This window comes from Melospiza melodia, chromosome 1 (genome assembly GCF_035770615.1).
Source record: "Melospiza melodia melodia isolate bMelMel2 chromosome 1, bMelMel2.pri, whole genome shotgun sequence".
Lineage (NCBI taxonomy): Eukaryota > Metazoa > Chordata > Aves > Passeriformes > Passerellidae > Melospiza > Melospiza melodia.
Window position 1 is genome coordinate 151,537,199 of NC_086194.1, and position 15,540 is coordinate 151,552,738.

At 38.8% G+C, this 15,540-nt stretch overlaps 1 protein-coding gene across 2 annotated transcripts in view; it reads right to left on the reverse strand.

Moving 5' to 3' along the window:
* The window catches only part of CPQ (carboxypeptidase Q), a 149,203-nt gene that overhangs the window by 17,369 nt on the left and 116,294 nt on the right, over window positions 1-15,540 (reverse strand). For both annotated transcript variants that reach the window (XM_063172044.1, XM_063172055.1), the window contains exon 7: window positions 11,000-11,201. In XM_063172044.1, the coding sequence (XP_063028114.1) occupies window positions 11,000-11,201 (202 nt within the window). The remainder of the gene's footprint in view (window positions 1-10,999; window positions 11,202-15,540) is intronic.

Here is a 15,540-nt window from a genome sequence, read left to right on the forward strand (position 1 = left end):
GCTATCAACTCCCATCAACTCCCATTGTGCTTTGGTTGTTGTTGCCATGGTCTTGGATTTGGGGGGAAACAGGCAGGCAATCAAGACAACCCTTGTTTAGGTAAAACCACCCTGCTTTAGAATTCTTCATAATAATCTTTGTCTACAGAGAATTTAACTTTTCCTGTCTCCTATCTCTAATTAACAACTCTAAGTTGTTTTCAGTATTTTTCATGAGGTGAGGCGCTTGTGCACATCCCCAAAGGAATTTGGGATAGCTGTAAAATGCCAGTGCTCTGAATTCCCATGTCTTGCTTGTAGGACAGAGTATCTACCCATTGAGAAACCAAGCTGCTCAGCTTCTTTCTCCTCCACAATGCCACATTAATGGTTTTCAACTGCTTCCAATTTTAAATCCATAATCATTTTCTAACACACGGACTATCCCAACTGACAACAAGTGGATAATCAAATCCACTGACAACAAACTTGTGCTCCTAGCAGGAGATGGGGTTGTACATTTTTAGGAGTAATCCACAATCTCTCAGGAGTCTGGAGAGTAGAGTCTGAAAATCCCTAGCTTTCTTTACTTCAGCTTTCTTTAAAAAAAACAGCAACAACTACAAAAATTCTTTTTTCTCAGAAGGTCATTGCTTGTGTTTAACATAATTGATAAACTGAACTGCAAAAGGAGAAGTGCCTATTTTTTTTGGTTGATTTCCAAGGCCCCACATGGCAATTGAGACAGAGCTCTGTCATGGGCACTGAAAACAGCTGAGAGCTGTGAACAGATTCACCCTGAGGTATAATATATCTTAATTAGGTTTCCTGCCTCTTTGGATGGGGAATTCCAATAAACTGCTTCTGTTATTGAGATTCATGCTTTGTCCTTGTAGAGAGATTTGTTTATGTGCCCCTAAAATACATATATAGGAAGGTTATGCTTCCACCGAGGCTGCTCCTTTCTTTACACGCTACAACATTTGCTCAGGTGAAGCTCTTATGCTAAACAGCTGCAAGGTCTGATGAATCCAGCTGAAGATGGAGCAGCTTAATTAGGAAGGTAATGATGACTCCTTCCTCTTTATTGCACCTTATAGACAGAAGGGAACTCACAAGCAGCCCTTGGGTAACTGTTATCATTAGGGAAACTGAGGAACTACAAAGTGTTCAGTGATTATGGCAGATGTTGTCAGACAGAACAGTAACCCTGTACCTTCCCTCCTATGCAGCCCATGATCCTTTCCTGAGGATTTGCCAATACAAAATACAAATGTATATTCAGTTTCTTTCACACTTAAGTATTTTTCTGTGGTCTGCATTGACCATGTCTGAATTGACTGAAATTGTTACATTAAAACATATATAATATCACTGGAAAGGGATTTATGGGAAAAATAAATTGGTATTCAATGAATTCTGCTCTTCAGAAATTCAATTGCACGGTAGGCCCAACCTGTAGAATGACTTTTGAAGACAAACACTTAGAAAGGTTCCAATTCTGTGGTTTATAAATGTGAATAATGTCCTAGAAAGGCTGCCACTGGAATAATTTTGAACTTGCTCTTTTGAAGAAGATGTCTTTATAAATTATTTCTGAGTTTTGTACTCGTTCAGTTTGGACTACTATCAAAAGCATTCTTCAAAGGCCTCAGACATTTACACCTATAATGTCCCCTGCAAATGAAAGTGTGTGGTGTTTGCTGCTTCAGGAAGGAACAAGTTTTCTGATTAATATCTAAAACTCTGTCACTAAAAAGTATTCAGATCCTGAATCAAAATCATACTTGGTTCAAATCTCCAGTGTGCCTTGAACAGTCAGCTGAGATGTTTCTACAGCCTCCTTTCCATGTAAAACTTGTGGAACTTTGGGGAGAAAACCGCTGTTGAAGTGCTATATTATTTGCTATATTAGTCATAATAAGCAATGAAAGAATACTAAGGAAGTAATTTCTGTAGCTTAAAATTAAAAACTCTCAGGTCTCTGCATGGCAGCAGAATTGGAAAGACAGGGGAAGAGGTACTGCTCATGGTATAGGAAAATTAAGTCAGGGATTACTTAGCCAAATAGGGCAAATAAAAATCAGTGTTGCTGGATGCATTGCTTGGGGGAGCTGACCAATACCACTGGGGAGTTGCTATCTATCATACAGGAAAAGTTGTGGCAATTAGGAAAACACCCCAGTGACTGAAAAAAGGCAAATGTTATTCCTGATGTAAAATCTAAAGCAGCAGGATTCAGAAGCATGTCTAGAGGCAGCCACTAAGTTGATTGGAGGGATGGAGCACCTCTCCTACAAGGAAAGGCTGAAAGACTGGGATTGTTCAGCCTGGAAAAGAGGAACCTTTGGGTGACATAATTGTGGCCTTACAGTACCTGAAGGTAGCCTACAAGAAAGATGGAGTGGTACTTTCTACTAGAACATGTAGTGACAGGACAAGGGGGAACAGATTCAAACTGAAAAAGAGTAAGTTTAGACTAGATGTTAGGAAGAAATTCTTTACTGTGAGGTCGTGAGGCACTGGCAGAGGCTGCCAAAGAAGTTGTGGATGTCCCCATCCCTGGAAGTGTTCAAGAGCTCTGAGCAACCTGACCTAGTGAGAAGTGTCCCTGACCACAGTGCAAGGGTTGAAACTTGATGATCTTTAAGGTCCCTTTCAACACAAACCATTCTATAATCCTGTGATGATTCTATGAACTATAAAGTAGAAAAACTCAGTCCCCAGGAAAATTATGGACTTGAGGAATGGAATAAAAGTAGATGGAAAACAGCCTGGATGGCTGGGCCCAAAGGGTCACCATCAACAGTTTGAGGTGGCTGGTTATGAGCAGTGTGATGCCCAGGGGTCCCTGTTAGGTTAGCACTTTTGCATCCTCAGCAATGATCCAGATGACAGGGGTGGCCTCTGTCTTCCTAAAATCTGTGAAAGGAGCAGCTCTGTATGCTGGAAGGCAGAGCTGCTGTTCAGAGAGCTCAAAATCCAGAAGTGGCCTGACATGGACTTCAGAAAACTCAAAGACAAAACCAAACCTGTATTAACCCATGGCCACAGAAATGGTGGGAGGTGCACCAGCAGTTCTGCAGAACAGGAACTGCTGTGCAAGGGGCACCATCAAAATCTTGTGGCAATGAGGTAATGTAGGGGCCTCTTTGGAAATAGGGCAGCCAACAGGTCCAAGGAAGTGATATTTTCTAAATATTACACTATTTGTGACTCCAGAGCAAGAAAGGTGTGAACAAATTGGCCAGAGGAGACAATCATGCTGGCTGATCAGCCTGTTCTCATAATTCTTTATCAATCCAATATAGCAATTACATCAGCTGTGTTCTGCTCTAGTTTTAAACTTGACTCCAAACCAACGGAAACACTAAATAGTTGAGGAAGAAGCAAGCCCTGAGGAATCCTGTTAGAAATGCTCATCATATGACTTCATATAGGAAAGCACTTGGAGAGCTGCAAGCCAGACCTTAATACATTTCACCTCTGTCCCTCCCAACCAGAGTAGTATACATGGGGTTTTCCTGGAATGCTACTGAGTGCTTTATTTTTATTCAGCTTTTAATACTGATGCCATTACAATTTGTTTTCCAGGAATGAAATCTATGAATACACAGATATTTCTGCTGTTGTTACTAACAACCATTCTAGGTCATTATATGTTTGGTGAGAAATCTCACAACATTTCCATACCATCAATGTGTCTTATTTTTCATACAGTGAAATTTCTAAAGCGAAAAAATAATTAAAATGTGGAGAGGATCTTATTTTACTTCCTCACTTATTTCCATTGGCAAACATCTCAAAATTCCTTACAGAACTCTGACTAAACTCTTTTTTTATTATTATGTTTTCTTTCTGTTTACTTAATTATTTGCATAAGCTTCACTGAAGCCAAGGACAGTTCTAGGAATAAGGCTTGACTAACTTGTACTTCCGAAATGCCTATTTAACATGCTAACGCTGAGCTCTGTGTGCTAATGTAGAACACTTGTTTTTTAGGATCAACAAATGGCAAATACTTCCATCTGAAAAACAGTATTCCCACCCACAGAAACAGAATTCAGCTTTCCTAAGCAGCAAACAATAGAGAATTAAGATGTCTCTCAGAGACACAGCCAGAATAAAAACAACCACACCCCACATCCGAATGAGATCCTCGGCTGGATACTTTCAGTGTTACTTTTCCGAGACAAAGAATATTCTGATACTAAAAAGGTGAGCTGGAGAAGCAAATTTATTGAAGTTTTTTGAGATGTTTAGGAATTGTATATGCTTCCAGGAAGCACCTATTTATTAAAAGGGTCACTTATGACAATCAATCTTACGTAAGTTTTTAAAGAGTAAGCATCTAAAAGGAAAGAAGTATAAACTTAGTGATATTCAAAGGAAGAAGAGTGACAAAATAAGAGAAAGAAGTCCACCAGCCAAAAAGTGCAAGAACCATTACAATTTATGATTTTACTTTAAACAGCCCAATTTAAACTTTCATTACTAGATTAATGATCTTATATATTAGCACTGGATTGAAAGCACTGGAACAGTTTTACTTCTGGGATCCTAAAAGACTGTCAGAATGTCAGTGTTTCAAACTAATTTATTGTAATATTAGTACAAAATTATTTTAAAGCTGTTTTGCCTCAGTTTATTAAAAAACAAATTTTAAGAGCCATGGAATACCAGCTACTTCACCCATGTGCTGTAATTCTTTACTTGTGACCACCAAGAAAACTTTGCCAAATAAAATGCATCACAAATACCAAAAAGAATACCTAGAAATAAAATAAGAAATCAGTAATGTGTTTACAAGTTCAGCATTTTGCAAATAATTTTGGTTTCACAGTTCAAATTTCCTCTGGGATCGGCAAGTTAATGATAGTTCTATTTTTGTAACCGTAATTAGGATTATCTAAATGTTGTACAAATGAAACACAAGAGTTTATGATATTAAAAAATCTACTCTGAAATGGGTGAGGCTTAAATAAGAAAGAAGCATTTCATTATGAAAATGCTTGTAGTATTTACTGGCAAATTCACAGACATTTTAAGGCCAGAAAAGGCCATTACCATCACACCTTCTGAGTAACACATGGCAGAGAATTTCATCTTCTATCTACTGCATCAAGTCCATCCCTCCTGCATGAATTACCCCGAACTTTTTGAAGGTCACCTAAGTCATCTTTTGCTCATTCAAAATGACAGAGAATTCACCAAGTCTGCAACGTTCTTCTAGAGCTCGCTAACGTTATTGGAAGAAGGTGTTTGTTTTCATCCACTTTGACTTTGTTTAGACTCAAACAGCCTGAATTGCTAATGAGAAATATAATACAAAAGCCCTCTTAAAACTACCAGGAAAATTTGCATTCAGGCACTGTGCCCAATTGCCCAAATCCATCCCTCTCTCCAACAGTATTATCCCAGATGCATTTTTGCATGGTCTGTGTCTAGTCTATGTGAAACAAAAATACCCTTGCAAATCTGATGCTTCCTGTTAATGATTAGAAGTAGACAATACTCTATTGTGCCAAAACAAGACTAAACCAAGCAAAGGCAGAAGCAATTGTATGTAAAGTATTGTCAAATTTGTCTGGAAGTCTAAGAGCACAACTTATAAGAACATGTCAGAAGTTACAGACTATTCCTTTCATTAAATTATTATTCTCAAAGACTTTATTAAAAACAGAGAAGGTCATATGAAAGGCTAATATGACTGAGATACTATATTAAACTATGTGCCTTTTAAGGAATTGACCTTCGTAAAAAGTTGCAACATATTAAATTTATTTAATTACTCCAGAGTAATTTCTAATTTCAAAAGCCCATTTTATTGGAACAATGATAAATTAGAGAATAGATGAATTATTTTACAGATTAATACACACAGTTCTTTCTGCAATCAAGATTTTAAATGGGTCTAATAGCCTTAGCACTAACAGTAGGTTCCTAAAGTGCCAAGTAATTATAATTGCTCTCTTAGCATATTGGTTTAATTTAATACCACCCAAGTTGCAAATGATTTGGCTTTTGCAGTGGAACACACTCATTCACCACGATGATAAATATGAATTTATGAATGATAAAATAAGATATTCAAAAGGAAAAGAGTGCCCCAGAAAAAGCAATACCATATTGCTAAGTATGAGACAACAGTTCTGGTATATCTCAGACTTTCTGAGATCAAGACTGAGGCAAGACATGCATGTACACCATAAGTCCTTTAGCCCTCATTTCCTCATGCAAACAGTAGTTTGTATTGGCGCTGTGCTCAACAGATGTCCAGAGCAGCGGGAACTCAGCAAATATAAAAATGTAGCAGCTATGGAGTACCTAAAATTACCTAGGTACTTATAACAGTGTCCCTAAAGTTTAGTTCTGTGAGTAGTGTTCAGGAGTTTTGTCCAGCTTTTTGCAAGTGAGGAGACATTTGCCTTGAGTTTGTCGCTTTGTCAAATACCTGGGGCCCTACATGTGATTTCCTGTGCTAAAATCTCAAATTGCAAGTGACGCAAATGCTACCTAGTCAAGTGAAGAAGTTTGATGCTTCCTGTTCAGAGATTTTTTTCCTCCCTTCTCTCATCTTGTAGGAAAGTTTTGTCAAGTGCAACACCCTTTACCCCTGCAGCATCAAATCCAAGGCTTTTCAGCATTGGCTTATGAAGCCCTAGACTGTACATCTGATATTTCTTCTGGGTTTACTCTTTTGGGAATAAAGAGAAGCTCAAAACTGGATCCAAAGAGCCTGCCCGAGCCTGTGGGCAATACAAAACAGGTAATCTGACAGGCAGCATTTCAAGCACCACAGTGGAGAATCACTTCCAAACAGTGACACAGCCAAGAATGAACAGGGATTATTCACTCATAATTTGGGAAAGAGAGTTTGCTCACTTCCTCATGTCCAGCTGGCAACCTCAAGTCCAGGAGTTTTCCTGCTATGCTGCTATCTCAGACATGTCCCTGGCTGACACTGAGCAGAGGAGCAGGCTTGGCCCCAGCGTGGCAGCAGGCTTGCACCTGAGTCTGGTGCTACAGGGATGATGGGGACAGGGCTAAGAGAGGGCAGCATGCTCCAGAAAAGGGGTAGATTTAACCTCTTACATAATACAAAAAGAAATAATCCGAGTCAAAATCCGGTGTCTCAGGCCAAAATACAGTATATTTTAGATAAAGGTAATAAAAAAGCACTATGAATATGTAAAAATGAGAGAAATTATATATTATAGCCTTTGTTTGCCACATCTGAATGACTAATAGCAATGAATTTTTGATTTCTGAAGAAAGATTAAAATTAAATGGACTACTGGTTTATTAATTTCTGGAAGAACAATTCTTCCTTTTATGCAGTGTAACAAAAAATCAAGTCACTGTGGAGACAGAGAAACACAAACAAACATCCAGGTTCAAAGTGATAGTGTAAAAGGAGCTTCACCTTTAGGCCACTGGTTGATTTTTAAAAGAGGAATTGAAACATGCCTTTGGGGAGTTGTTTGATGTCCTGGGTCAGCTTGATCTCAAATACAGCTTAGATCCTAACAGACAAGTGTTCCCATTGTAAGCACTGCAGCAACAGATAAACTCCCTGACAAGCAGAAAGGAGCATCCTTGAACCAGTTTTCCTGGAAATAATGTGTCACAACAGCCACTCCTCTGCAAAAACACAAAAACTCCTCTTTTCATCTCCCCAAACACCTAAAGCTGAACTAATGTTTACTGGATTCCATAATACAAATAAAACCACTTCATCTCCCCCTTCTCAGATTCTTGCAGGGAAAGCTGACCCAGACCCAGGACTGTTACCTTAGGAACTGCTCTAAATCACATTCAAAGCATTTTGGTCATCATCAAGTATCTGCAATCATCAGGTGCTTCACTTTTTCAACAAGAATATCCCAGCACTGATTTAGCAGGGCTTGCTTAATAATTTTTAACCCTTTCAGACACTGAGGAAACCTGGTGTGAAAAAGTATGCTAACAAACCAAATAAATAAAGCCAATCAACCTATCTTCCCACTTATATCTGCAAATTCTAGCCAAACTCAATTGGGATTTAGTGTTGCAAAGGAACAGCTTTATGTGCCATTATCTGGATACATCCCTAACCTAATTAAAAAAAAAAATTGTATTGAACCCTTTAAAAGAAAGATGAGGAAGATAATTGCTTAATTATTAAATAAGCAGTCTTACAATCAATGGTCCCCTCAAACTGTAAAACCACATCATAAAATACAACACCACAAACCCCCCCCTTTACTCTGATTTATGCTTAATGAAAAGGCAAAAGAAATGTTATACAAATATTTTCAGTAGCTGAAAACCGGGTATCAGTGCAAAACCACAACTACAGACATTCCTCACTGCTGGGCTGAAGTGTTCTCAAAACAATCCAATGTAAAGGCCACTGACAAATATTTCTGACATTCTGCAGTCACAAAGAATTAGAGTGCTGTGTTTGGTGCAGATCACATTGCTTGTGCTTTAGAGGTATTATTTAGGCTTCAGTCTATGGTTTGCTAAGGACTCTGAACTCATGGCCTCTCTCATCCTAAAATCTCAGAATAATCACTGCTGTTTAGTAGCATTTCATTGCATGTCCATCAAAAATAAACATGCTCAAAATAGCAGAGATTAAGAAGCTACAGTCTCTTTGCCTATCTCAGCTATGAACAGTTCTGAAAAACACATTTGGTGTCACTCTCTGTGGATCTTTCAGACCAAAAGATGTAGGAGGAGAAAAATATTAAGAGCATCTACTAAGGTGAATCCTGGAATCTAGTTCACACTGAAAAGGGGAAAACTCAGAAGAAATTATGCCAGAAACCATTCTTACTGTTCAAGAAGTACACCATATTTTCTCTCCCTGTTGCAGAAACAAAGCCACCAAGTATATTTGCAGGAAAATATTTAAATAAAATTGATGAAGTGTCAACACTTGACTGCTTGTTTAAATTGAACATAATTATAAAAGCTGTTACAGAGTGTTCAATTTGTTTCGATGTTATTATATATCATAAAGACTCATTCAAGCAGGGAGAATAGTGCGGACAAGGCATGAAGATTAGAAGATGTCTTAGACTTCTCCCTGGAACAGCATGAAATATAATCTAAAGCAGCCAAAATTCTTTTAGTGGAGCTAATTTCTTTGCACTGGAGCTTTATGAAGAAAAGAATCAGTGTTCCTTTATGCTGCAAGAACACTTTGCTATTTGCTTAACAGGAAGTTAAATGAACCAAAGCTATAGACAGAAAAAAAATCCACCATCAATTAATGTGACAAATTCTTAATAGGAAAACAAATCAGATTTATTTAAAAACTGAGGTCTTGGTTCTGGTGTATTTGTGTTTTCCCAAGGTTGAGCTTATATTCCCAAGGTTTATATTTTTCATAGTTTATGCTTTCTGAGGAGTACAGATGTCCATGGGAGAGGGCTTTGTCCTGCATTGCTCCTGCTGAGTAGCCCAAAGACTAATCAAGAGGACCATGGCAAGCTGTAGCTGCTTACGCTCCAGGTGCACCACAGCTGATGAGAGGTGGTGTGCAAGAGCTCAATACCTACTGCCATCACAAGCACCACTCACATTATCAACTGAGATAAGGCATTTGAATGTTAAATTTTTCTCTCTTCTTCCATAATCTGTCACATTCAGATGGGAAGCACAAGGCAAGTTCCCAGGGACCCCCTGGAATGATCCCAGCACTTTACCTAGGATACCCTTCTGATACCCTTGTATTTTCTAAACATAGGCTGAGTAGTGAGTTCTTATATTCCACCTAAAACACAGATATGTTGGTCTGAAATTCTGGATCAGACATCTTTACACAGGCACTTCCAGGCTGTGGAGGATGATGCATGGCCACAGCCGCTCGGTAGTGCTTACAGTCTCCAATCAACTCAGCACACCATTGTCACAGCTGCATGCCATGGTACTGAACCAATTCCACTTCACCCAGAGAGCAGGACAGAAGCTGAATTCCTAACTGTTTAATAATATCCATTCATCCATACTTCTTGCGCAGTATAGATATTTTGGTTTCAAAATTAGACATCCATACATTTATCAAAGCAGTTAACTTTATGGTATCTCTGTGCACCCTGAATGAGAAGCAAGGGGTTCTGACCATAATTAAGAATAATATATTCTGTGATTCACTCTCTTCCACAAGGTAAAAAACAGCAGTTAATTAAATATTAAAAGATTCTAAGCATATAGTAGCAAGTAGTAAAACTAGCATGAGAAATGTGCCTGCCTATTTCAGCCATAAAATACAGGAGAAAACCTTAAAATTTAAAACTGATCATAACTTTTTTAATACCACTGTTATGAAACTTTCCTTTCTACTATTATTCAAATGGAAATTCACTCAGGCTGGCCTCTGGTTGGGATTCTTGTGCTCTGAAAGTCTCTGTGCTAGTGTGGGGGTCTCCTGCATGGAGGTGCTGCCAGTGGTGGATCTCTCTCTCATAGCTTACAAGATTCTTTGCCAACAAGCTGCTCCTCATTCGGAGACAGATAAAATCCTCAAAATAAAACCCTAAAATACTTCAAACTTTTCAGAATTCTACCCCTTTATCACACCCTAATGACTAATAGCTTTTTAAATGTCACATCTCAAAAACATTGTTTCTCCAGCATATAAAACAGAGAGAAAAAGCCCTGAATTTCAAAGTAAAACTAATAATTATTAAAAAAATATTTCCTCTCTATTGGAGAATTCCCCTCTGCCTTGGTTTACTATTTATAAACCACCAGTCTGGGATTAATTATTATAAATCCTTAAAGCCGAAAAGAAGATTTTAGGCATTTTATTCTACGTATAATCTATACCATTATTAAACTGCAGCTCAAATGCACTTTATGTCCTATTTCTGTTGGTCACCATTTAACATTTATGTATTTTACCTATAGTAAATTTTACTCCCTGGGAGAAAGAATTTCTTAGTACTCTGAAAGGACAGGACCACCCATCTGGCGTGGCAGGGCTGAGTGGGAGCAGTGTCCCCTGCCAGGCTCCAGGGACACTCACCAGGCACCCCGTCCCTCATCCAGTAAGCGATGTCTGTTCCATCTGCAGGGTCGAAAACATCCGTAACATTGATGGGCTGCAGCAGAGTCATGACCTCTTTCACAACATCCCGGGCTTCAGCACTGCCAGAAAAACCCAGTCCAGACGGCTGGAAGGTGCCCTCATCAGACTCCATAACGATATCAAAGTTGGAGATATTTTCCTAAACACGTAAGAAACGAAGGTATTATGCTGTGGTTGTTATTTTAGCTGGCATCATATACAGGAATCTAGGTGTCATTGTGAGCATACCACAACAAATTTGTTGACCAAATTTGGGAATCGCAGACCAACATGACTGGTCTGCCATTCCCAAATACTTGCTTTCAGACTTCTGAAGTGCCACCTAGAAAGGTAAGACATCACCATCATATTGCAGTTTCCATTTGCAGCTCTCCCTTTCTTCTCAGAGTTGAGACTCTGAAATTCTGTTGCAGTGGAGAGGGTATAAAGTCCTTTGGCTTTGAAATTGGAGGCATCCAAAGCCTTCATAGACTGTGAGGAACAGTCTATTTAAAAGCCAGCTGGTGCCTGTTCAGAAACACATTATTTTCAATATAGCATATAGTCAATTCTGATATGGATTGGAGGATTGAAATGCCAAGGTTTTCTCCCAGACCTGAAGGAATAATATCTATTTTAAGGAAAAATTGTGTTTCCAAGGTAAATACTCCCAAGAAACATGAAAGGTAAGATTTTGTGTACAAGTAGCATAATAACATTTGCTTTTAGTGGGTACTTGGAAGAATCTTTTAAGCTAAAAGAACAAATATTAGCAATTTATTTGCTTACCATATTTGCTTCGATTGCTCAGTTACAAAGATCTAATTGGAATAAATACATAATGATTTTACACGAATGAAGATCTCATTAAAAAAATGGGATCTGGAGAGGCACATAACTTTGAAAAAAGAGTTTATGGTCATGTCAGGCAGAAAAAAAGCTATACTTCAGACCTTGAATGTGACTAAGAGAACCTACTGCAGGTTTTACTCCTATGCCCAGATTTTATGACTGCCATGGGTTATTTATGACAAGAAAATCATTACAAGGGATATGTGACAGCAGCAACTAACAGATCCATGTCACTACCAGCATATAGAAGACTACAATTCAGTAAATAATTCTTTAACATTTTTCTGTATATAAACCAAAATATGTACTACAGGTAGCTGTGAATAATTCACATAAGTTTTCAGATGTCCTTTATAGAATTTGCAAAGAACTATTTAACACTTTCCCAAAACTTTTTTCTTTTGAGTGAAACAATTCTAACAGAGCAGAGCTATTTACTTTTAACTTAGAAATATATCCAGTAGTTAAAAAAATAATATAAAATCTTTTCATGATAAAGAAACTGCAGATGTTATAATACCTTAAGATAAGCAATTTATCCACCCATTTAACTACTGGAAATCAATGTGCAAATAACCAATCTTGTCACCTCGTTGGCAATCACCATTTTTAGACAGTGAAAAATATCTTCAGTTTGTGAAAATTAAATGTAAATAATTAGGCTACATATGGTGTCTAGGCCTATCATCAAATGCTGTCCTGAGGTTATGAGCGTCAACATGAATCATGACTCACAGACTGTCTGAGTATAGTGGGAGAGAAGCAGGCCAAGAAAAGCACACTGCAGGCTAAAATGGACCAGTGATGTGGCTCCAATGCCACAGATATAATAAAAAGAGTGTCTCAAAATGTAAATCTTCTTTATCACAGGCCCAAGGAGGAAGACTTCATAAAGACAACAAACATTTCAGTGTGCCTCTGAATTGCCAGTGAAAGCTAACTTAAGTATAGTGAGCCCTACATAAATATGATGCTGTGGAACTCAACTCTTTGGTTGAGTTTCCAAAGCGGGACTTCTGTCTGTTTTTAGAGCAGCTGCAATGAGGAAAGCAATAAGGCCAGGGGAAGGGCAGTGAAGTAAGAAGAAGAGTGAGCATGGGAACAACATGGACACCTAAAAGAAATTTCTCTTATCACTCAAAACAACAGAATCCCTAAGTTCAAGAACTTCATAAACGGCTACGATTGCAGAATTGCCGTGCTCTTCAGTTGTGTTTTCTCACATAAATGTTTGCATGTGTTTCTAATATGAAATTGAGTAAACAAACCACCCACAATATATTACACCATATTATTTATCTGTAAGAAAGCTATTCAGTTCTGAGAACGTGCTGGAAAGGCATAAAAACAGGACACCCTAGGGAGAGAAATGGACTTCACTGGGGAACAAAAAAGAAACAGGTCACAGCTACTTGAAATACCACGTGTCCTTGAGAAAGCTTTTTCCATATTTGCTCCACTAGAAGATAGGATTACTTATAAAACTACCCACCATCAAATTTGAAAGTTGCAGTCTTAACAAAAGATAGATTGGTTTCCCTGTTCCCATTTTTGTACATCTACGTTGGCATTTCTACTTACACAGAGAGAAACACATGCTGGAAAACTTGCTTAAAATAACTGTTAAAAATAGTGAAGATGCTTTGTCATCATTTGCCACCTCTGATGCAGGAATAACTGCCACTAGTAAAGTGAGGTGAGACCATACCTTCCCCTTCACTAATTCAAAGGAACAAACAAACCAGATTTAAAAAAATAATTGCAGGCTCAGCTGCTTCCTTCAGTCATTCTCCTAGTGAATGTACCATCTAAATAAGCATTTTAAACTCAGCAGGTAATTTTTTTTCAGAAAGTAATTTCATCTGCTGCATCTTGATACTGTGCCACTTCTCTTGGTATGTACCAGAAAATTAAAACTTCTCTGTCTAACCTGCTCCCTAATTCTCTGAACATCAAAAGAGACTTTTATCCTTTGCCTTCTTACAACTCTGTTGCAGAGGAGGTCATCTGTCTTTATTATGCCATCTTTAGCTCTTCAATTGAATTTTTAAATGAAACATTATAATAAATACTACATGGGAAAATTGGCTTTCTATAGCTTGCTATTCTCATTGAATACACAATTAGGCACAATCCTTACCAATACTTCTCTTATTTTAAGTTTTTTATTTTAATTCATTTTATTTCTGTTTTCTCTATAAGCAATCTATTTTTTTGTTTTTTCTAAGCAGAACTAAAAATAAAAGTACTTGTCATCTCTAAGGCAAAAACCTGATAACATGAAATCACAGAATCACAGAAAGGACAAGGTTGGAAGGGAGCACAGTGGATGGTCTGCTCCAACCTCCCTGCTCAAGCAGGGCCATCCCAGAGCACATGGCACAGCATTGTGTCCAGATGGTTCTCAAATATCTCCAGTGAAGGAGACTCCACAGCCTCTTGGCAATCTGTTCCACTACACCTGCACAAGGAAAGAAGTTCCTCCCCACGTTCAGGTGGAGTTTCCTGTGCATCAGTTTCTGTCCATTGCCTCTTGTCCTATTGCTTGGAACCACTAAGAGCCTGGCTCCATCTTCTTGACACCCTCCCTTGAGAGACTGATAGACATTGATGAGATCCTCTCCTAGTTGTGTTCTCACCTTATCTTTTTCACCCTCTGTGTGCTCCAGGAGCTTCACATCTCTCTTGTACTGTGGATCCCAGAACTGGGTGCCGCATTCCAGCTGTAGCCTCACCAGGTCTGCATAGAAGGGCAGGATCACCTCCCTCAACCTGCTGCCAGTGCTCATCCTAGAGCACCCCAGGATACCTTTGGCCTTCTTAGAGCACACTGCTAGCTCATGGACAGCTTGGTGTCTACTAGGTCCCTCAGGTCCCTTTCCATGAAGCTGTTTTCCAGCAGGTTGGTTCCCAGCCTGTACTGGTACATGGGGTTATTCCTTCTCAGGTGCAGGACCCTGCATTCACCTCTGTTGTTTCAGATTTTTCTTCTCTGCCCATCTCCAGCCTGGCAAGGTCATTCTGAAGGGCTGCTCAGCCTTCTGGGCTATCAGCCACTCCTCCCAGCTTTGTGTTGTTGGGAACTTGCTGAGGAGGCCTCTGCCCCTTGATCCAGGTTACTGGTGAAAAGCTAAACAATACTGGGACCAGTACTGATCCTTGGGGGACACCACCAGTGACAAGCCTCCAACCAGACCCTGTGCCACTGATTACTGTCCCACCCTCTGAGGTCCGTCATTTAGCCTGTAATTATAGTAAACTCCTTCCATTAAGAAAACAAACCCTTGTAATATATACAACTGGTACTTCTTTCTTCTAGGCTAGCCACTGGCAATCCCAAGCAGGTATACCTTACTAACTACCTAAGTAGTTACTTATTCAGTTAAAATCTCAATTGTTAATTCTTACCAGATGTTAAGCTAGATGGCAACATCTCATGACTAATCCATTGAGTCACAGATGGCAATCCCTCTTACTCAGCTTAAGCAGGGACATACCTGAAAGTTTAATGCAGGGAACAGCTATCCTAAGAGCCTTCAGTATTTTGGGGCTGTTTAAAATAGAGTATTACTTGTCCAACAGCTCATTTACGGGTTTTCTTTTTTGTTCCACTGAGAAGAATCACCACTTTACAGGAAAAATTGTAA